This window comes from Lineus longissimus, chromosome 17, assembly GCF_910592395.1.
Source record: "Lineus longissimus chromosome 17, tnLinLong1.2, whole genome shotgun sequence".
Lineage (NCBI taxonomy): Eukaryota > Metazoa > Nemertea > Pilidiophora > Heteronemertea > Lineidae > Lineus > Lineus longissimus.
Genome location: NC_088324.1, coordinates 8,558,683 through 8,582,374, shown reverse-complemented (window position 1 = coordinate 8,582,374; position 23,692 = coordinate 8,558,683). Strand labels below are relative to the sequence as shown.

The 23,692-nt window shown below is 42.1% G+C and overlaps 2 protein-coding genes across 2 annotated transcripts in view; one reads left to right on the top strand and one right to left on the bottom strand.

The window, feature by feature from the left end:
• The window catches only part of LOC135501737 (multiple epidermal growth factor-like domains protein 9), a 47,708-nt gene extending 26,338 nt beyond the window's left edge, over positions 1-21,370 (top strand). Inside the window, exons 2-7 of the mRNA XM_064794001.1 lie at positions 9,994-10,143; positions 13,695-13,874; positions 14,758-14,949; positions 15,467-15,631; positions 16,294-16,398; positions 16,821-21,370. Coding sequence (XP_064650071.1) covers positions 9,994-10,143; positions 13,695-13,874; positions 14,758-14,949; positions 15,467-15,631; positions 16,294-16,398; positions 16,821-17,176 — 1,148 coding nt within the window. The 3' untranslated portion in view covers positions 17,177-21,370. The remainder of the gene's footprint in view (positions 1-9,993; positions 10,144-13,694; positions 13,875-14,757; positions 14,950-15,466; positions 15,632-16,293; positions 16,399-16,820) is intronic.
• On the bottom strand, positions 559-2,384 carry LOC135501275 (E3 ubiquitin-protein ligase TRIM45-like). The gene is made up of 2 exons (XM_064793303.1): positions 2,242-2,384; positions 559-1,782 (listed from the first exon to the last, which is right to left on the bottom strand). Exon 2 carries the CDS (start codon positions 1,760-1,762, stop codon positions 578-580), a length of 1,185 nt encoding a protein of 394 aa, XP_064649373.1. The 5' UTR covers positions 1,763-1,782; positions 2,242-2,384; the 3' UTR covers positions 559-577.
• Positions 21,371-23,692: the final 2,322 nt, after the last annotated feature.

Here is a 23,692-nt window from a genome sequence, read left to right as displayed (position 1 = left end):
ATCCGCGACCATCGATGTGACATACAACTGGACTTTGAATGTCACTTGACTCTTCCTCAGCATGCTGCCTGTGCTCAAAGCTCACTCGGATTTGAACTGACGTGGTGTTCCAAAATCCAAGGTTGATGGAGGGACAGCACAATTAATGTTCTCTTGTCGTCTTAACGGCATCCAAATTGCAACAGCAGTCCTTCATTTGGATGATTTCAGCATGCATATGCATTTGCACTGAGCAGCATACTAGCATAGGCCAAATGCACAGGCCAACTCTGTACAAAATGTACATGGATAGCACATGGTTTCTCACTTTTTACAGTTCTCAAATGTCACCTCACTGCTCCACTGTCCGGTCGGAGAGACCTAATGTCGGGGTAGGACTGTATAATTACTCAACTCTAACTCTTGTAATTCAATAAAACTGTCTATATTCATCTTCTCATCATAATATTCAGGTTTCTTTTCTTCATGTGCTCACAGCATCTCAGATGTCCTCCATCATTTTTTCTCAACACACTCCCCCCAGTGCTGCCACCTATGCTAATTACCTTGAACTACAGTGTGTCCCAAAAAACTAAACTTATACAGGTTGTCCCCATGCGACAACTGTTTTGCTGATCCCGCCAAGATCACTGGGCAATTCTCCAGGAATAAAGTCATAGTCGTAATCATGTAACTCAAGAATTTGACTCCAGTGTCCTGTGTCTTTGATGTCATTCCCAACGTCTGCAACCGCAGCCACCTCCTGCTGCATCATTAGCAGCTTGTCAAGGTACAGCAGGTGATGCTCTTTCTTTCCCAGCAACTCAACAGCTCTCTCAATGGGCCTCTGCAACTGTTCAACTGCCTTCTGGACTTTCTCCAAATCTTCTGGTAGATCCCTGATCACCTTGTGGTTTGCCTTGACCTGATTTTTCAAATCATCCTTCCATTTCACTATCCCTGCAATACACTTTTCAGCGTGGTCTTCAATTTCCTTTACCAACATATCCTCCTTATCTAACAGGGCTGCCTCCCCTTTCAATGCCATCAACTTGTACATCTGATGCTGTAGTTCTCTCAATCGTTTTGCCCTCCTCTCCAGAACTTGATTCAGTGCCGCAACTTTTCCATCAACAAAGTCCCCCAACTTTTCCACGCTGTGTTCCCCATGCTCCCACATAACACACACCATACATACTGGTTTTTTGCAGTCCTGGCAATAACTATTCAACAACGAGTCATGCGGTTTGCATATGTCTTTCTTTTCGATTTTCTCAATCCTTAAATGTACCACAACATGTTCCCGAGTTACCTTGTTTCGTGAATGCACGTCTGTGCATGTGTTGCAAATATAAAGATGGCCGCATTCAACGCAGAGATTGACTGCTTGGACTTCCTTCTTTCTTTGATGACAAATCTTACATCTTACATCCAACATGGTATCAGCACACTCAGTTCCTGGCTCTTGTGTCGTTTCCCTATCAGGTACTCCTGGTACCACCCCAAGGTCTTTCACTCCACCCCTTCTTCCTTCCTCCACACCAGCATCTTCTGCTGCCTCATCCCCACCTGTGAAGTCGACCAGCCCCTCTAGACCATCTGTTGGACAAAGACAGTCGACCTTGCACGTTGGACAGGCAAAAACATCACCTTCCTTGCCCTCAATGATGTCGAACAAGCACTTAGAACAGAATCTATGCTTGCATTTACCTACTAACTTCAGTGGTCTTGACTGGAGGCACACAACGCAAACGTCAGCCAAACCTGTTGCTTGTGACGCCATCGGACTGGTGTTCTTTCAGTCTGCAATGATAAACAGAGCTTAGAGTTATTCGTTTTACTGGGACTGTGTACAAGGATCAAAGCTTTTCAGCTGCGGGCGGGCCCCTGCATTGGAACTCTTTTCTGAGCGTCTGCAGAATTTAGACAATCGGGAGAATTTCAAACAATTTTTAAAGAAATAGCTGTTTAAATGCAGACCTTTGAAAACGCTTTGTCTGACTTTGGCTTATGAGCACTTTGAGGAAGGGCTCCAACCCCAAGGAAAAGTACCCTATACATTGTTATTTACCATTACACATGTGTCTGGACTGGATTTTAATCATTTCGAGAAGGCTCTAGGTAAAAAGACTGCTTCCACTGATAGTCGAGCATTGTACTGAGATGATGCTGTCTAGAAAACTTCTTTTGTTCAAAATTTATGGACTGGAAGTGGAATGCATTTTATGTTTGTTTGAAAACGTCTAAAGTACAAAAACCTACCGTTTTGAAATATTGACACAATTATAAACTTCGTGGCAGTGGATCATACAGGAAGTGAAAATGTTCTTGATTTCCACTTCGTGTGTGCTACAACTGAAACCCAGCTGTCGAATGTCCCAACACACTGTAGTCCTGTTTATTTTGCTAAACTGTTGGAAACGTTAGCTGTGCTGTGATCCTATCCAGTGTCTATAAACCAGCCAATCTATTCTGTTCTTGGATTCGAAGAAACCATTTCTTCGAAATACATTGATTTTTTTTTGCTTGCTCCATTTAAATTGTCGATGAGTGTCTAGGTCATGGTATCAATGACATTTAGTGGACGTATGGCGACTATGTAAGGTGTGACCTGCCTGTTGTAGTTTTTAATCTACCTATCAGTCAGATGACTTTTGATACTAAATTTTTGATCTACTTTGTTCACTGTTAGGCCACCAACAGGCCAGATCTGAAAACCAAAAAGTGTTAATGCCCATAAATGAAAAGCCAGAGCAAGCGATATCAAACAACTTGCACTGGCACATAGCCTGGTAGGTCTGTAAGGCAAAGTGACTGAGCGCTCGCGACTTGCCATCGATTCACGAATGCTGTAAATTCAGACCTTTGTTATTGAGCATAGCGTAGCACTGTTTATATCGCGATTGATCCGCGACCAAACTGAAGAAAATTGAGTTATTATTGAACGACTGATTGATGCTGAATGTACCGCAACGATAAGGCTCATCATGATCAGTCTTGTAACCTGAATGCTATCGTCTACAGGGTGTCCCAGATAGAGAGCAAGTTCGAGATATTTTGTTGGTAAGGAATGTCAAGTTTACAAACTCAGACAGGAAGGACACGTCACCAACTAACTTGGTGGCCGGTATATCTTGACCTTAAGCACCCTAGATTTGTGTCCTTATCATGCCTTCTCCATCACCGATTTAACCAACACTTATGCTAACGACAAGGCCAGGCATACTATAGTGAAGGGCTGATTGGGGCTTTGGGATGTCATTCTTGGGGGGTCACTCGCATAGGTAGAGGTATGCACATCCATGTCCCAGCAATGGGTGGTTATTTCTATCAAAGAAGCAGGCCTGACGAGAAGACTTTAGCCCCAATGCAGTAGAGATTTTCCAGCAAAAGACCATGGAGTTTTGCTGCAATAATATAACTAAAAACACAACGTTGGGTCCCAGGAAGGGCGTGGTAAGCCCCGATTTGGACACAAAAACTGCCCGTACGACTTGCTAATTTACACCATTGTCGTGCTGAGTATACTTGTCACACCGCTGAAAGAGGTGTGGGTGTGGGATTAGTAATTCCCCAGGCTGTTGCGATATCCTTCAGCAAATGACCAAGTGGCATACGAGACAAATCTTCAGACGATTTGATACTCCTTATTGTATGAGCAATATGTCACGCTGGCCATGGTGGGAATACTAATTATCTCGTATATATAAGATCATATTGGGAAAGAGACTGCAAAATCTGTTGGCAAATAACTCCTCAGTGTACATAACCGTGAGGGGATAGAGACTTGTGCAGGGTAATGACATATAACCAATGGTTACATAAACTGGGACAGAATCAGTATTTTATCATCCGAGCAAAATATCATGGCACGAATATTGAATATTAGTATGTGACAGCGACTAGGGTATGGGCATCCCAGTCGGCGGTGCCGATTTTCTTAAGGGTATGGGTCAGGATGACGTCAAAACTCGGACAAAATTGAAGTCACGTCTTTGCCACAACAATACAATAATCGAGTGACAGTAAGCACCACGTAGTGGTGGCCCAAGTTTTGCTGGTTCGCTATTTCTCCTCACGGGGGGGGGGGGTCTCGGGTCACAACTGGCAGGGCTCCTCAGTGAGATTCCAAGATGACAAAGACCAGGGGTCGAGAGAGTTGATATAAATTGATATCGATATCCATCCAATAATGACGAGTAGTGGAAAATATCTGCAATTCCATTTAGACAGCTATTTAGGAAAACTTCCATGCCACTATATCCTTTTGGTTATGTCTTTTCTGCCTACGGACGAGGTGGCTTATCCTGCATACCAATTCTTTTTACTGGCTTATTGGGGAGTATGGTCACAGCACTACAGTTGACGATTTATTGGTGGGGGGATTGTGTCTTTGAATTGACTTGCTTGCTCATAGATCTATATCTGAGAAGCAATAACTATAGCTGTTGCAGCTTGTCTTTTTCTTTGCCTATCCTGGCTTCATCGACCCATTCTGAACAAGGGAGAAAATGCCTATCTCTCCGTCATCACCTTAGTCTCACGTATGGCTTGTGTATCAGTGACTTAGGTCGCGCATCCCGAGGTGATCAGTAGTTCTATTTACTCTCCACATCAACTTGCTTGCTCATAGATCTATATCTGAGAAGCAATAACTATAGCTGTTGCAGCTTGTCTTTTTCTTTGCCTATCCTGGCTTCATCGACCCATTCTGAACAAGGAAGATACTGCATAGTCTCTCCATCATCTCATTACTCCCACACACGTCTTGTTTAACGGGCACTGAAATCACGCCACTCCTCCTTTAACATGTTTAAGTCATGCCTTACAAGCTTCATCAAATATTCATGGCAGCTAGGATACTCATCTCGGCGATGACAGTTCTAGCTGTCGCATTTGTCATTTCGTACGTGTGTGGGATTACACTTATCCATCATCATATCAGGAAATTAGAAGGTTTCTGGGATGCTGTCATTCCATCAGGACTGAGCCCTGTATTCTTAAGCAGGCCTACACTCCTTTGAAAACTTTTGTTCTAAGGTTTTGTGGGTTGACTTTGAATCAGCGTGGCAATCAGCAGGAGACGTTTAAAGATCTTGTATCCGGTTTCTGGCAAATGCATACCATAGCAGAGTCTGGTATATGCATGCTTAATCGGATACAATTCCTGGAAATTTTGTTCCATCTTCTGCAAAGAAGTGTGGCACTGTTTCAATGTCCTCAAAGGAGTATTGACTGTCAGCTATAACTCACGCCGTTCCTGCCAGTTTCATTCCTGAACTAAAAAACCTTCATAGAGTATTCGTATCGGCAGTGAGTATGTCTCAGAAATGAACGTCTGGCTGTCTCATTATTCATGTCTCGTAGGTGCGTAGGTTCTCAATTACTCTGTCGTCATGAAGGAAGAAGAATTGCGTGGTCAGAACAAACTTTGGCTTGTTGATATTCTACACACTATTATCATAGCAGAACCACTCGAGTTGGATTTCGTGTTAGCAGTACAGGGTGGTTATGCATTTGTCCAAAAAAAAACTTTGATTAATAGACATTTTTTACTATTTCTGCCTAAAAAGTCTTGCACCATCATGACGTAAGTGATGTCACTTAAAATCTGCTTCTGTAAACTCTGGAATCCTCCAGAGGGATCGAGTTTCCATATCTCTCTACCGGTAAACTTTGGAATCCTCCACAGAGGGATTGAGTTTCCATATCCCTCTACCAGTAAACTCTGGAATCCTCCCCAGAGGGGTCGTGTTTCCATCTCTCTCTACGGGTGATCTCTGGAATCCTCCCCAGAGGGGTCGAGTCTCCATATCCCTCTATGATGAACTCTGGAATCCTCCCCAGAGGGATCGAGTTTCCATATCCCTCTAAGGGTGATCTCTGGAATCCTCCCCAGAGGGGTCGAGTTTCCATATCCCTCTACGGGTGATCTCTGGAATCCACGCTGACGAAGGGAGTGGGGAACTCTGAAATTCTCATAATAGCTGGCCTGCTACTCTATGCCCCCTCCTAGGAGGATGCTCAATCCTCTTGGACACGACCATCTAATTTAGCTGAAGTCAAGCCAGCAGACCGTGCATAAGCCTTATTGCCATGACCACCTGAACCCGAAACCATGGGACCATCATGTTCGTGACCACATCACTTCAGAATGACACGGTCATTACTCATCCCCTACTCGGAGGACGGGTAAATCCCTCGTGTCATTTACAAATGATTTGTTCGTACCTTGTCCGGATAAATCAATCAAGTTGTTGTTCATCGTGACACGGCCGGTGATGGCAGGGACGACGTGCTATGTCTTATTGAGGGTAAACTCATTGTCGATTGAAAGAGTTCCAACAGGAAATAGCCATATAGTAAATTTGCATTTTTGTCAACTTGATTTACAATGGACAAACCTCTTAAGGGTACAGTGTTCGTCATTACTGGTGGTCCAGGAAAATAGAAATGCAGTTATACACAACCAATGCACCAGAGGTACAGTTACTATGCATACCAGTTTGCTGATTCTGCTAGATGGGGCCATTTTTTCTTGCAAACCATGTGGTATCCTTAAGAATACGTACAACACGCTGACGACTCGCCCACACCGCATCTCTAATCAGTAAAGTTTCTTTCGGGTATCCCTGTATCACCCCCTACCGTATCTCTTATTAGTAAGGTTTCTTTTGAGTGTCATCGTACTTTCACATTCTCCATTACATTCATCCCAAAAAAGATATGCTCCCGCCCACCAAAAATCCGGAGATTAATCAATATTGTTGTAGCCTGTGGCACGTCCTGTCGTAGATCAGCTTTATCTCTGGACATTCTAATTTGTGTCAGAATGGGTGTGCTTTTACCGGAGAAAAACTTGTTTCGTTTTCTTCCTTGGCAAAGCTCAGGAAGGAGCTCAGATTATGGTGGGTGTATCAGGATTCAGAACCAGGATGTTTCCATCAAAGAATCTATGATGGGCCCATGGTAGAGTCTATGATGGGCCCATGGTAGAGTCTATGATGGGCCCATGGTAGAGTCTATGATGGGCCCATGGTAGAGTCTATGATGGGCCCATGGTAGAGTCTATGATGGCCCATAGTAGAATCTATGATGTGCCCATGGTAGAGTCTATGATGTGCCCATGGTAGAGTCTATGACTGGCCCATGGTAGAGTCTATGACGGCCCATAATAGAATCTATGACATGCCCATGGTAGAGTCTATGATGGCCCATAGTAGAATCTATGATGTGCCCATGGTAGAGTCTATGATGGCCCATAGTAGAATCTATGACATGCCCATGGAAGAGTCTATGATGGCCCATAGTGGAATCTATGACATGCCCATGGTAGAGTCTATGATGGCCCATGGTAGAGTCTATGATGGTCCATAGTAGAATCTATGATGTGCCCATGGTAGAGTCTATGACTGGCCCATGGTAGAGTCTATGATGGCCCATAGTGGAATCTATGACATGCCCATGGTAAAGTCTATGATGGCCCATAGTAGAATCTTTGATGTTCACATGGTAGAGTCTATGATGGCCCATAGTAGAATCTATGATGTGCCCATGGTAGAGTCTATGATGGCCCATAATAGAATCTATGATGTGCCCATGGTAGAGTCTATGATGGCCCATAGTAGAATCTATGATGTGCCCATGGTAGAGTCTATGACTGGCCCATGGTAGAGTCTATGATGGCCCATAGTAGAATCTATGATGTGCCCATGGTAGAGTCTATGATGGCCCATAATAGAATCTATGATGTGCCCATGGTAGAGTCTATGATGGCCCATAGTAGAATCTATGATGTGCCCATGGTAGAGTCTATGACTGGCCCATGGTAGAGTCTATGATGGCCCATAGTAGAATCTATGATGTGCCCATGGTAGAGTCTATGATGGCCCATAGTGGAATCTATGACATGCCCATGGTAGAGTCTATGATGGCCCATAGTAGAGTCTATGACTGGCCCATGGTAGAGTCTATGATGGCCCATAGTAGAATCTATGATGTTCACATGGTAGAGTCTATGATGGGCCCATGGTAGAGTCTATGATGGCCCATAGTAGAATCTATGATGGCCCATGGTAGAGTCTATGATGGGCCCATGGTAGAGTCTATGATGGGCCCATGGTAGAGTCTATGATGGGCCCATGGTAGAGTCTATGATGGCCCATAGTAGAATCTATGATGGCCCATAGTAGAATCTATGATGTGTCCATGGTTGAGTCTATGATGGCCCATAGTAGAATCTATGATGGTCCATGGTAGAGTCTATGATGGCCCAGCGTTGAATCTATGATGGGCCCTGGGTTGAATCTATTGTGATTATCACAAGCTATGTTCCTAAACGTGATATCTGATAATTGATTCTTTGAAGGGTTAATGCTACGCTGTCGAAGAGATGAGTGAGTGTGCCGGGACCGACTAGGAATCGAACACAGGACCTCAGAGGTGACAGGCGCTGATGTTACCTCTGTGCCACTCCGACAGCCCATGAACATGACATCACGACCATTGAACAACTTGGTGTGGTGCCAGTCCATTGTCTATCCAAATTGAACATGTTGAAATTGAATGGCATCGAACTACCATTATGCACAATATCTAGAATTGAATATTCAGAACCGGTCTTATATCGGTGAAACTAGAGTATCTTTGCCCGTGATTTGCCCACAAACACATAAAATCGATGTTGCCGTCTCATCTGACCCTGCTGGGGAAGATCAATGTTGTGTACAGTAACCGGATTATTGAAATGTACTGTTACTACGTTCGATATGTGTCGCCAGACTGCTGGTATCGCACATCTTAAATAACTTCTCGTTTATTCGCTTGAAGCGTTCGCTCTTTGAGTGTCATAAATGATTGTCGTGCTGTGATTGTAGGCAGTGTTGCGAGATGAGATTGCGGAAACGTGCTGGTGAGATGATGAAGATGTTTTTATTGGGGAGGATCATCAAGGGAGTGAGGAGAGCTCGAGATTACTTTCTGAGTCAGACGGGGAAAAGAGGGGTTCCTTCGATTATAAAAAGGCGCACTTAGTGTGGAACATTTTTGGTGGTATCCCCTCTTTTACTCCACAAATGTCTGGAGTCGCGGAACAGTGGTTGTTTCTTTGCATTCTCGTCACTGTAGCAACTGAGAAATCTGGCAAAAGACGATTTTTGTCCGTTTCATTACCCCACTCTCCCCAACCCATTTACAACCATTCTGCAGACAGTTCCAATATTGCATTTAGCAAGAACTGAACATAGCGAACATTAACTTTTCAAAAAATCATAATTGCGTATCGCATATTTGGTAATGAACTTGTCATCTTTTGACAAGAAACCAATAATCTCACTTCCTTTTCCTGATAGTTCTTACAAGTAGTTCATGCAGCCACTTGATATATTTACTTGTGTGTGCAGAAACTAATTAGTTCTGGTGCACAAGTCAATAATAGCACTTGTCATTATGTGGTCTGAATTTTTTGGGAGAGCTTCTCGTTTTAGGTTTTTTGAACATCTTGCAGACATGTTGTTTCTTGTCAGAAAAGCAAAGAGTCTTTTTTGCTTGTATTGTACCAGAGTCTTTCTATACAATTGTATAGAAAGACTCTGATTGTACCAAGTGTGAGGGCAAATTTAGTATTGTTAGAAAATCTTGCAGACATGTTGTTTCTTGTCAGAATAGCAAAGTGTCTTTTTTGCTTGTATTGCACCAAGTGTGAGGGCAAATTTAGTATTGTTAGAAAATTCAAAGTACACGACTCAAGCTCTCTGCTATTTTTATGATGGCCCCCCATCCGTCTACGTATTAGGTTCAAGTTCCTAATACTGTGAACTGGGTAACGTTCCATGATTTTATTAACACTATATATTGCTTGCTACTTTCAGCCAATCCTATTTTCCATTTCTTCCAGGAATCAGTTGTGCCAGGCATTTTACCAATAATAAATAAACAGCTTTTGAAAGACACAGAATGTTGAATAGCCCCTGTTGCATCCGAGACTTATCGAACTGTCTTCTTTTCTGCTTCCAGATTTTATCCCAAGCCCGCCATGTCATATCAACGCAAGCTCACTTTCACCCATAAAAATCATTGTCACGTGGCAGGCACCAATAAACGTCAGCTTACGATACATCGCAGGATATACGGTGCATTACTTCAGGTCGAAGTTCAAGGACAAAGGTGAGTGTGAAAAGCTGGTGTCAAAGTTCAAGGACATAGATGAGTGTAAAAAGGTTAGAATCAAAGGTGAGTGTAACAAGCTAGGGTCAACATTCAAGGACAGAGGTGAGTGTAACAAGCTACAATCAAAGTTCAAGGACAAACGTGAGTGTAACAAGCTACGATCAAAGTTCAAGGACAAAGGTGAGTGTAAAAAGCTACAATCAAAGTTCAAGGACAAAGGTGAGTCTAAACAGCTAAGGGTCAAGTTCAAGGACAAAGATGAGTGAATTTTGCAATCAAATCCTCAATCCAACCAGTTTGAGCCTACCAATATTCTTGATAATTTTTCCCTGTATCAAATCCCTTTTTTTGGGCTGGACATCATGTCATCCAAAAGAACATAATCATTTAGACAGTGATCGTCTGCCATCTTTGATTGTTTGGTGAACACCATGCAATGTTCTTAGCTATGCTCTTGTCGATTCCAGTCAGTAACTGGGCCCTCTCCCCTCCAGCATCTTGAGCAATTCCGTCAATGTTGTCTCTGCCACTGTTCAACAAACCTGACTCAGTGACATCTCTACTCAGTGCATACATCCCCGATCACATGCGCATCTTAATAGCAGAAACTAATGGCCCAGATGATAATCCGGGCCACTAATCAACGTGATAGCTCCCGGAACTACCGCCTACGGACTGACCCTTGCTTGATCAGATATGCTGGGGATATTCCATACGCATATGCTGAAGATAAACATGCCGAACACACATCAATAGTTGGACAAACATAACATGATCTCGTTTCTTCAGAGCCTCTTTCAGGAAATGGGTTCGGAGTTTCCTTCAGTTTTGATCTCTTATCATCCATTGCAATATTGAAAGTTTTTTTGCGGAGCTTGGTTAGTATACAATACTGCGATATTTTGCAATACAACTGTTGTACTCCTGCAAGTACCGTTGAACCTGATCACAATGGCATAGCAATGTATCGAATAGATCCTTTGAAGAGCGTTAGCAAACACAGCTATTTCGATGAAAGTTATGGAATCTGAATCATCTTAATTCGTGACAACGACATATTTGTGGGGTTTTATGCACTGAAATGTGCTTCTTGATGCCCGTGAAGTCAACTGATTCGATAACATCCTGAGGTGATAATGCCTCCCACTTATCACTTTAATGGCCTCAGTCCTGAAAGTGACGTGATTCATGATGTGATAAAGATAAAAATGGTAAATGTTGGAAAGCGCAGATGTCTTTCTGTGTGCACCTAAAAGCCCATGAAGTCATTGTAGAGTACAGGTCTTACTTTGTTACTGTGTTTAAAGTGATACTATGTTGTGATTTACAACTTTGCGGAAATATGTCCGTTTTTAATTGTTGATCACAAATGTAAAGCTCAAATTTTCCATTTTTGATTAGATTTATTATAAAATCGCTGAATGTAAACCACCGCGACCGCGAAAATGTTCATGTTGTGACGTCATCAACGAAAACGTCGTCGGCGTAGCGCAATTTCAACGGCATCGAAGCGAGCCGTCAATTTCTAGAAAATGTGCATTTCGATTCGAAAACCTTACCGATTTATGAGAAAGTGTTGTAGTCATTTGTCGAAAACAGCTAAAACATTATATGGTGAAATTTGACACGAGTTACCCTTTAATACCAGTTGTACCTCTCCGCATCAGATATAGCCACTGGTCCCACTGCTTAATGCCCATGAAGTCAATGTGACTCTGATTCAATATCATCCCGTGGTGATAATCTCACCTATTAATCATTGTAATGGCCTCAGTCACGACAATGACATGATTCATGATGTCGTATGGTGTGGATAAAAACATCAAAAATGTTCGAGATGTTGGACGATGTGGTTAAAAAATATCTGTTTGAAGAAGAATATGGTACTGGTTCATACGGCAACTGGTCCTTCAGGAGAACAATAGACTTGTATGTGACCCCAAGAGACATGCATGTGACCCCAAGAGACATGCATGTGACCCCAAGAGACATGCATGTGACCCCAAGAGACATGCATGTGACCCCAAGAGACATGCATGTGACCCCAAGAGACATGCATGTGACCCCAAGAGACATGCATGTGACCCCAAGAGACATGCATGTGACCCCAAGAGACATGCATGTGACCCCAAGAGACATGCATGTGACCCCAAGAGACATGCGTGTGACCCCAAGAGACATGCATGTGACCCCAAGAGACATGCATGTGACCCCAAGAGACATGCATGTGACCGCAAGAGACATGCATGTGACCCCAAGAGACATGCATGTGACCCCAAGAGACATGCATGTGACCCCAAGAGACATGCATGTGAGTGACCCCAAGTATAAGGATCTGTCCAGATGGGATTTGGTCTGGTGTAGCTCGGAAAATGGCCCGAAAGAGCCCACTTGCATTTTGAACGAAGCTGTGAGGGCCCTCGTCCAGAAAATTTGAAACAAGATGCGATTTCTTGGCGATTCTGACGCAACAAAACTGGCGCTGAAAGCGTATTTTCTTGATCGAAGCTGAAGCCATTTGCGGAAATAACTCGAAAATACTGTCGGGCTGTAACTGTTTGAGGGTTTACAGTAATGACAAATAGATGAAAGTCCTACTTCCTGATGTTCTTTGAGAGGCAGCCTCCGCATGAGTAATCCTCGTAATACCTGCTGCATCCTTCCCCGGAACCTCAGGATGTGCTCCGTTTCATCTCCGCCACCCATTGTGGGACCACAGCACTGAGCCAATTTTTAACCTAACACCTCGGATGGCTTGCGTCACCCATAGCGCTTTGTCATCATTCAGAGTGGATTAAATCTGGCTTAGCTACTCGATGGGAGATTTGCCATTTGCGAATCAGAGAGGGGTTGTGTTGTTGTCTTTGAGGAATGAATTTACAGTTCCTGATCACGGCACAAAAAGTTGTCATCAAATGATGAAATAGGTGCCATTGTTCAATGGATTTATTGTTGAATGTGATCAAACTGCCTCATGTCCGATCAGGGATTGTAAATTTTAACCATCTTTGATGAACTGGTTGAGTCGGGCAGTGTTTTCTGCTCATTTTTGTCAGGGGGTGTGGTATGGAGAGGGTCGGGAATGGGACCGGAAACAAGAGATTTATTCGGTTAGGCCTACCAAACATTGCAAAGGCGATATATAAGAACTTGCGTCTATGAACTTGCAAATATAAACAAAAATAAAAAATCTGTAGAACTAAAAGTACATTCATTCAAACACTTGTCAGCCGACAATTTTCAAGAGAACATTCGATGATCAATCACGAAATTAATGAGTCTTATCAGGCAATGAAAAATATTCATTGACACTCCTGGGAAGCCGTTAATTAGGAAATCTATTTGTTGCTTGATAATAATCATCAATGTTGTCTAGGTTGTTGAATTTATTTGTAGTTTCGTTCATTTGCTAATGGAAATTAGCACGTCAAATTGAAAATAAATGTTGTGCACTTCTCTAAAAGAAGCCGAGATTTGTTTTTTGCACTTTGAGGTAAATAAAATGCCAACTTCTTCCTCTAAAGGGTTAAAAATTGATCTCTTTTCAGAACCCCGCCCGAAACCCATCAAACTGATGAATGCTGCCACCTATGCTGCATTCCGAGACATCAGTGGTTTGAATCCAGGAACGAATTACACGGTCTATTTGACGGTCAACTTCACAAGTGACGTCTCAATGACGTCAGACTCTGTCTGGGTGATAACGAGAGGATATGGACCAGACAGACGTAAGTGTGCCTGTACAGTGAAACCTCTCTTAACGGACACCTCTCTATTCAGGACACCCTCTCTAATAGGTCACTTAGTTTGGTCCCAAGCCTGCCATTTTCATTCAATTTGACTTCTGTGATCAGGACACCTTTAATAAGGACAGCAGATGTCAGTCCCAAGGGTGTCCTCATAATAGACGTCATTCCTTTAGCTCTTTCACTACTGTTCCCGGTATTTACCAGGTCCATACACAGCATACTATCTGCCCGTAGCAATCTGTACTGCCAATTATCCCCAAGTTCAATCATTCACAAGAGTCCCTATAAGTTTTTAGTTAGTTACACCTGAAAATATGATATGGCCGCACTGCACTTGATTAAATGAAGACCTCGTACCTAAAATTGGGTAATACTATCCTATCTTACAACCAAACTTTTCCTTAGTCAGGTTCAGATCCAGCTGCCCTGTCTATACCGGTCGTTGGCCAGGGTTACTATACACTGCCAAAACCCTGCGAGAGCAATCGAGTTCAAAGTAAATTGTCTTTTGAGTCAGGTTCTGCGGTTGACAGGGTCTCCTTTTCAACACTTCTGCAGCCGAGCAGGTTAAATTTTCGGCGTCAGAGTATTGATCTCCGCTTCATGTCGCCAAAATTAGGAAAAAATTCAATTGCTTTTATGGTCGAGTTCAAATGATCGCTTTGGGGCTGCTTTCGGAAACCCCAGCTTGATTTCCGTGGAGGCTGGGGTAATACTATGGTACGGTATCCAAAAGTGCTTTCATCTGGGAGATTTGGAAAAGCACTTACAGAACTGAATATTATCATTATCAATATATAATCTATTTGGTGTTGCCGTGTATTATGTACGGGTATTTGACAAACACCGATTTTTCTTCCAGGATGTATTTGTGACCCAATGGGAGCCATCAATGTGTCAATCTGCGACGGAGTCACCGGACAATGTCCGTGCCGTGACTTATACGCCGGATTATCCTGCAGTGCATGCCGGCCTGGTTTCTATCGGTTCCCCCGGTCCCCGTGTGCACCATGCCCTTGTAATGTGACAGTCTCAACTGGAGTTTGTGGCACAGGTGAGTCGAGAAGTCCTGCATGAAGGTGTAAGGCTGTACTTTGGGTAGAGATTTCTAAAGAACACCAGCCCAACCACAAGGCTCTGCAGCAGAACTCTCTAGGACAGCTGCCTTCGTTACCAAAAACGTTCGGACTGCATGTCTCGTGTGCACCTAGAAAATTCCGAACATGGAAGAAGAAGAAGAATTGTCTGGGAACACCCCAGGGCGCTCTGGCTTTGGCACTGCACATCTGTAGTGCCTGTGATGAGGAAGTCTCACACTCTCCCATCTTCGTATTAAGTGGTTGATTTTTGTCGCAACCATTTGGGCCTAGGGCCCCGCACTCACTTCAGAGTGCATTACTAATGGGCTTCAGCTCCATGAAGCTTTCATCAGTGCACCCAGCCCCTGTGGATTTCATGTTCCCAAGGTAAGTATACGTACATTGCCACGTCATTAAAATGGAAGAAGAAGAAGGGTATGGATTTATTGTTTTCAGAAATTATTCATGCATGTTTTCCTCTGCCCGTTTCAGAGCACAGCCAAGTGATGTGCATGTGCCGTGGTGACAACATCGGGCCGAGATGCGAAATCTGTAAAAACGGTTTCTACCTGGATACAAATTCGGCATTATGTAAAACATGTGATTGCCATGGTAACGCCAAATTGAATTCGCCGCGTATCTGTGAGGAAAATACAGGTGAAGATGCTTCTTGTTTTCCATTTGCTTTATACGGAATGTTCTCGATGGAAGAGACTGAATTGTACTTGTCCTCAAAGTGGGCCGTTTCGACATTTTGCGTGTTTCAGGCTGCTTAGCTCTCTCTATTTAAATCAACAGAAGAAGTGTTTGAAGTTCAACAGGAGACCAAAGGCTATGCCTCAGGTCAATGTCAACCCAATAACTGTCGAAGCCGCTGTCCTGTACCGATAGTGGTTTGGACTCTCGACTAGCGGTCAAGCAACCTAGTTCCATCCCCAGTGTCAGGGTGTGACTAACTCGCCTCTCACCACCTAGGTGTAGATTGTAGCGCTGATTGAGCAGCTCATCTGAGGTCTACTGAAAGGTTTCAGGACAGACCAGGGTTTCAGTGTAAAGTCAGATGATAACCTATATCGTAGTTGATATCAGAACCCGAAATTTTAACGTTGTACTTTTAAGAACATGATGCAAAGGTTAAAGTGTCTGAAATGCCAAGTGAAACTTACATTAGCCAGCTTTACATGGTGCAATCACAAGCCTTGGAATCAATATGCAAGATTTGGCATGGCTAGTTTAATACTTTTGATCAATTCATTTCTTCACCTCTTTCCAATTGAATATTTCTGAGCGGTTTGTTTTATTCCAGTGTTTCTTTCCAGGTAAATGCTTGGGCTGCCAATTCAACACCACAGGTTTCAAGTGTGAAAAATGTTTACCTGGATTTACGGGGGATCCGATTGTGTCGAAAAATTGCACAAAAATGGGTGAGTCTGACTCTTGTACGGCCAACGGATGGACCACTTCACAGATCCCTCTGCTCTGCAGGAAGATGAGCATAATCAACATGTCAATGACGTCATTCAGTCCTTCGAATGAGACTTAAAACCTAGGTTCCTTGTATTTAGTGTCTATGCCGGCGCAGGTTAAAGATCCCACCAAGTGAGAAACATGAGTAACTTGCGTGGACACGACCTCTGGCCAAAGACAGAGTCACAAGGCCTATAAACCCAGTTGGCGTCTAACCATAGTGGCCAAAACGCTCATCCCGCCTTGGAGGAGGTATACTCCCTGGAGAAAAATCACCTCCAAGTGCTGAGCGTACGCTGAAGAAGAAAAAGAAGAAAAGACATCAGTCCATCTGACAGTCATCGACTGCTTTGCTAAAAATCTGCCATTTCCATTCCAGAAGTTGACGACTCTTCCTCATCGCCCGTCGACATCATAAAAAAATTAACCCACCGTGGCCACGTGGTGATCGGCGTCTCGGTGACATTCGGCTTAATATTTTTCGTAATCATCGGCATGCTCGGATGTAAACGCTACCTGAACTGGCGCCGATGGCAACCGCAGCCATTTTGGACGGTCGAGTTGAAAGACGATCACGAGACGGTGAGTTTCTCTTCGATGGTCGACCAGGAATATCAAAATGTTGACGCGGCGCTGCTTATGGATGATGTCGGTTACTACGACCAGAGTATGCAGGGACAATTACGGGTGAAAAGTCCGGAGAACGCACCGTCGTATCATTCGATAAACGCTTGAGAGGTGGCGCTGTGGATTCTTTTGAAGTGTTCACGGTTCGAGGCTTGTATAATTGAAGTTTATGTACACTGGTACTAGGTGTCGAAAAAAAGATCATTCACTTTTGATTTTGAACAACTCCCTGTTTGTTTCACTACAGTAACTCATGCGTATCAGTCAATTCATATCACAATTCATACCACGGGATGTCATTTGACTACCGTAGCTGCAGCCGCTGTTTATTATCATCATTATATCTAGTGCGCAGTGTACCCCTCTTGTAGAATAATAGTTTAGAAACTATTTAAAATCAAAAGTGTATGATCTTTTTTGTGTCACATAATATGTTGCAGTTGAAAAATTCTAATGTGGATGAGAGAAATGATGTGTACATAGTGTCATTTTGCCCTGTGTTGCTTCGCTGATGCCAATTTCCAGTCCTATATTGCTTAACAAGATGGTTAACAGTAGACTCGGCCTTAAATACCCTCTTCAACAGTAGACTCGGCCTTAAAACCCTCTTCAACAGTAGACTCGGCCTTAAATGCCCTCTTTAACAGTAGACTCGGCCTTAAATACCCTCTTCAACAGTAGACTCGGCCTTAAATACCCTATTCAACAGTAGACTCAGCCTTAAATGCCCTCTTCAACAGTAGACTCGGCCTTAAATGCCCTCTTCAACAGTAGACTCGGCCTTAAATGCCCTCTTCAACAGTAGACTCGGCCTTAAATGCCCTCTTCAACAGTAGACTCGGCCTTAAATGCCCTCTTCAACAGTAGACTCGGCCTTAAATGCCCTCTTCAACAGTAGACTCGGCCTTAAATGCCCTCTTCAACAGTAGACTCGGCCTTAAATACACTCTTCAACAGTAGACTCGGCCTTAAATACACTCTTCAACAGTAGACTCGGCCTTAAATACACTCTTCAACAGTAGACTCTGCCTTAAATACCCTCTTCAACAGTAGACTCGGCCTTAAATGCCCTCTTCAACAGTAGACGCGGCCTTAGATACCCTCTTCAACAGTAGACGCGGCCTTAAATACCCTCTTCAACAGTAGACTCGGCCTTAGATACCCTCTTCAACAGTAGACTCGGCCTTAGATACCCTCTTCAACAGTAGACTCTGCCTTAAATACCCTCTTCAACAGTAGACTCGGCCTTAAATACCCTCTTCAACAGTAGACTCGGCCTTAAATACCCTCTTCAACAGTAGACTCGGCCTTAAATACCCTCTTCACTCAGTCATTCTGCTGACAAGGTACTGTCACTTTCCTACTTTCAGTGTCTGGCAACAACTGATTATTTCGCACGCACAATACCCTCACATCTCAGTATTATCTAGTTCCCCATTACCTCCTAGTGTGAACAGTCGTGAATTCCAATCCATGCCAGCAGAGCTGAGTTAGGGCCCGATTTCACTACAGTGGAGACTGTCACAGTTTCCCACTTACACAGTACCGGTTTAGGATACTTTAAATCAAAATAAACATTGGCTCAATTATTCACCACAAGATGAGGTTTCCATCCAGATACGAAAAGATCTTAACAAACAGAGCTAAAAGAACCAATTTTACTGTAAAGATTTATAATCTGCTGCAGCAAGAATGTTCCTTTATTGGGTTCACTAGCAGTAGTTTGTAGCAGTGGGAAATCAATGATTGGTGACTCTTTGTTTGAGAAATTGACACTGAATCAGAGATATTGGTGGTCTCGAGGGTGGCGCTATAATGTAGACCAACACCAAGGCAGCAGCCTCACCATAACCGCTGCCACAAAAACGAGGCACAGTGCTTTATATGTATAAACTGTAAACAGTGCTATACTGCAACCAAGGTATTTTGGAGTTGTTTAATTTGAAATTTTCTTCTGATCATCCGTGGCTGATTGGAAACCTCATTTATCGTGGTGTTATTTACATGAAGATATTTTTTCAAGAGATGTAGCTACTATTGCAGAGTGTTTCAATATACATTGTGTAAATGATATAAAATATGTTATTTATGTCAAAAGTTGAGGAGTTTGGTTCAAAGATGAGAAAAAGGTGTTAGTCTGATGTGTGCTTTGAAGCATTTGACTTTTTGGCCCATTTAATCAACAAGGTGGTGTGAGGTTCGGGAGCAAGAACAGCCCCGGAAAACGTTTTTGGTGGAGAAAATCATCCTTTGAAGGGAGTCCAATACAGCCAATAAATACAGCACCATAGTCTAACACAGAAATTTTAGATGTGATGTTTGCCGGTATCTTGTTTTTGAACCAAGCTGTTCAGTTGTAACCTTTTAAAGGAAAAGCTAGCCATTTTGAAGAAAAAAAATTATATATTGAGTGTTTAAATTTTGAAATATTAGTCAGGCTGTTTAATCATTGTTTCGCGATGTAATTTATATAATCGTTACATTTTTGTCGATTCACCTTTTGTCTTTTGATGTTATGTTTAATAATTTAAGTAAGTTTGGTTAGTTATGTGGGAAATGGTGTTTTTTCGGGACGCCAAGATTGCCTCAAAATAACTATTCGAATTTGAGAAAGAGGAAACAATTATCAGGAAAATTGGGGTACAAATGGGAATCTATAGATTTTCCGTTCAATAATCAAATGGCAATGACCAAAATGTTCTCAGAATAGGCCTTGCAGATTATATGCCCTGTACTGGCTACATTGGCCTGGTGTCATGCAATAAAAGCTATTATCATTGATTTCATTAGTCCTGATCAATCCACCAGTATTGTGTTCTTCACCATTTACTCACATAATTCATTACCGTTAGTCAAATATTGTTCTTTTTCGTCAGGAATTGCTCATTTTTCACTGCCTGTTGTTTGTCGTTTTTTCAGATTTTTGAAACATTTATTTTTGTTTGTTTATATTGGTTATACAAAGTTTTTCAAAGTATACTGTATCCATTCTGGTAGTTATCGTGTGAAAAGCACCCGCACACAAGTGATTTTATTTGCTGCTAGCTGGGATGTAAATTGCATGCGACGATTTGCGGTTTAATCACATGTCGCAGTGACTTGAGAGTCAGTATCAAACCCAGTGATATCGATTTTATCCGCAGACAAGTGATCATTTTGTTGCACTTTGCAGCGCTTAAAGTCACAAGTAGCTGCAATTCAAATTGCTGGTTTGCGTGGTGCTTTAGCCGTCATCCATTAACATCAAATGTGTTTCACAATTCTAACAAAGTTTGGGAAGAGTTTTCTCGCTTCGATGCCGTTGAAATTGCGCTACGCCGACGATGTTTTCGTTGATGACATCACAACATGAACATTTTCGCGGTCGCGGTGGTTTACATTCAGCGATTTTATAATAAATCTAATCAAAAATGGAAAATTTGAGCTTTACATTTGTGGTCAACAATTAAAAACAGACGTATTTCCGCAAAGTTATAAATCACATCATTGTATCACTTTAATTGTTAGCATTGTGGAACTCATTGATGTTTACAGACGACCCATTATAGAAAAGCTATTAGAAATGACACCATTGAGATTGAAGTTGATCTGTTGTTTCAGTCACAGTTCCTGTTATGTATTCCCCATTTGTTTTTCAGGGATGCTTATGTTTATGAGTCGTTGTTTTGTAATCATTTGAGTACTACGTTACTTTGACCAGCACTGGTGAAAATGATAGGCCTACCCGTAGACTGTTGGATTTTGCAGTGGTAAATCCAAATCTAAAAGTGGGGACATTTTGTCTACCGCTCACCCGTTGACTGCCGACGTCACGTCTTGACTTGAGGCTGACGATTTGGTAAAGTCAGAGGTTCAATTATCACTTTTCCATCGCCAACATCACATCAATAATGCAGCAATTTCCCATTAAAGGGATACACCGTTCGTGTTTTATCATGGGCCAGGGCAATAGAATGCAGTAGTAGTGCAGTTATCATGCATTCAACGTACTAACACCTGGTATATACACACTGCAACCGCAATGTTAAAATTTACATTCGGTATGTGTTTTGAGAATTGGAAAATTGGAAAATTCAATTACAAAATTTCAAATTGTTAACGAACGGCGGAGACCTTTAAGTAACGTCATGATGTATATGGTTATAAAGTGTATCCTGTGGCAGTGGGACGTCCGACTTTGAGCATCGAAACATGTTATTTTCGTTTTGTTTACGTTTATATTAGCATCGCCATTCCAAGTGTCAGTGTCAAATTCAGATTATTTTCTTTACTTGAATAAATGAGATTGATAAGAATTCTACATCTTTCTTGTTTATTATCTTTGGCGTTTTTTCCTTTGCACCACATTTGAATGAGAGAGCATTTCCAACCGGCCATGCTAATGTAAGTTAGGTGGGGGGAAGCTGACCCCTTTTGATGTACTCTATTCACACACTCAAGACTTGTGAATAGAACGCAATGGAAGAGCTAGCTTTCCCCCATTTTACCTTGTCAATAGCAGATCCAACAGCCTATGATGTAAGTTAGATGAGGGAGCTAGCCCAATGTCCTCTTTGCGCACTCGAGAGCATTTTGAATAGAACTTGATGAAGGGTCTAGCTTTTCCCCGTTATACCTTGTACATAGCATTGCCAACAGGCCCATACTATATTATATTAAGTGAAGTGGAGGGGGGGATTCTAACCCCTGGTGCCAATGTCCTCGATGCACTCAATAGAACACAGTGAAAAAGCTTCCTTTCTCCATGCTGCAGAAAACTTCATGAGAGGACCAGGCCTTGAAAGCTGAACTGAAAGAACAACCCCCTCCCCTTCGCACAGCCAAATTTTTAAAAAGGGTGGGACAATGATGGCCTAGAAGACAGACATGAAGCGGTTATAACCCCCAGTCTGACTGCACAATAAGATTGGAGATGATGCAGGCTCGTAGTGACATAAAGGTGCTTATCAAAATCCTAAATCAAGTAGAACGGTAGGACTGACAATCAAATGCTATCCGTAATGGTGAGGTGTCCTGATTATAGGTCAAATGGTAAAGAAACCACCTATTTGGGAGCAAAACTACTGTCTAAAATAGAGGGTGTGGGCTGGGTGTCTTCCTTACAGAGGTGTTCATTATAAAGGGAGATTCCACTGACCAAATCAAAAGGAAAAGCCACTGTACAGTGTTAGTCAGATTGGCTAAGGAAGTGTGAATAAATGGTTACTTCAACACACTTGCATCAGATAAGGGCCCTATAGTGTGAAAATCAAAAACTGTTAAAAAGTCATTATTGGAATGAGATAAAAACAGCATCTCTTTGTCAGTGTGATTATTGATTACAAACATCCTGTATACAAAAATTCAGCTCAAAATTCTAATCCCTTCATGGTTTTTCAGACTTTGAGCATATTTTTCCAAAATTCTGCCATCAAAGTCAAAAAGGGGCCTTGGTTCCAGGTCAGAAGTGATCATGAATGTACATGAATGCACAGGACGGGAAAACCCTAACACCTGGTTACGGGGTATTTTTAAAGTGGTCAGCATCCGCACACTAGGTGTGATAAAATGCTGAAAATGGGGGACGGCAATGATAGATACATAATCTGATAGATGTTAAAGCGAAATTGCGATATCAATGATAGTTTGGAAATTATTCTTCTAAATATCATGAAATTTTACTCCGGACCTCTCCACAAAATATCAACATTTTGTGAAAATTTCCTTTGCCATGTGATGGATAATATCAGTCTGAGTACCGAACAAAGATTTGGGGTGAAAATATCCCAGAATACTGGATTGAGAACTGATATCATTTTCGTGATATTTTGAATAATTACCACCAAACCAGCATTGGGATTGAAATTTTACTTTAACATCAATCAGATTATGTATCTATCATGAATGTCCCACATTTTCAGCATCATATAACGCACAGTTTGCCGATACAGACCACTTTAAAAATACCTTGTACCCAGGTCTTACAGGCTTTTCAGTCCTATACATTCATGCTCATTGATGATCATATGTGACCTGGATCCAAGGTCCTTTTTTGAGTTTGATGGCAAAATTTTGCAAAAATTTACCAAATATTTGAAAAACCATGAAGCGGTTGGAATTTTGAGCTGAATTTTTGCATGCAGCATCATGTGACATCAACAACTACATTGGTAGTGTTTTATCAGTTCTGATATGTCTAAATATCACTTATAACAATATATCATTTTGCGTGATTTTTGGATCGATTTTCAGGGCAAACACGAGCGACGCAAAGATGCTGAAAATTTTGGAACGTAATGATAGATACATAATCTGATGAATGCTAAAGTGAAATATCGATATCAATGCTAATTAAGCATTTATTGTTCTAAATATCACGAATTGACAACTTGGACATGTTCTCAAAATATCAAAATATTTTGAAAATTTTCTTGATGACATGGAGGACAATGTCAGTCTGAGTACTGAACCAAGATTCGGGGTGAAAACATCAAAGTCTAGTTGATTGAGAGGAATATCGTTTTCGTGATATTTTGAAGAATTACTGCCAAACCAGTATTGATATAAAAATTTCACTTTAACATCTGTCAGATTATGTATCTATCATCAATATCCCGCATTTTCAGCATCATATCACGCACAGTT

Coding starts and splice junctions, on each gene's coding strand:
- LOC135501275 (XM_064793303.1), bottom strand. CDS start 1,762: ATGGCGTCACAAGCAACAGGTTTGGCTGACGTTTGCGTTGTGTGCCTC.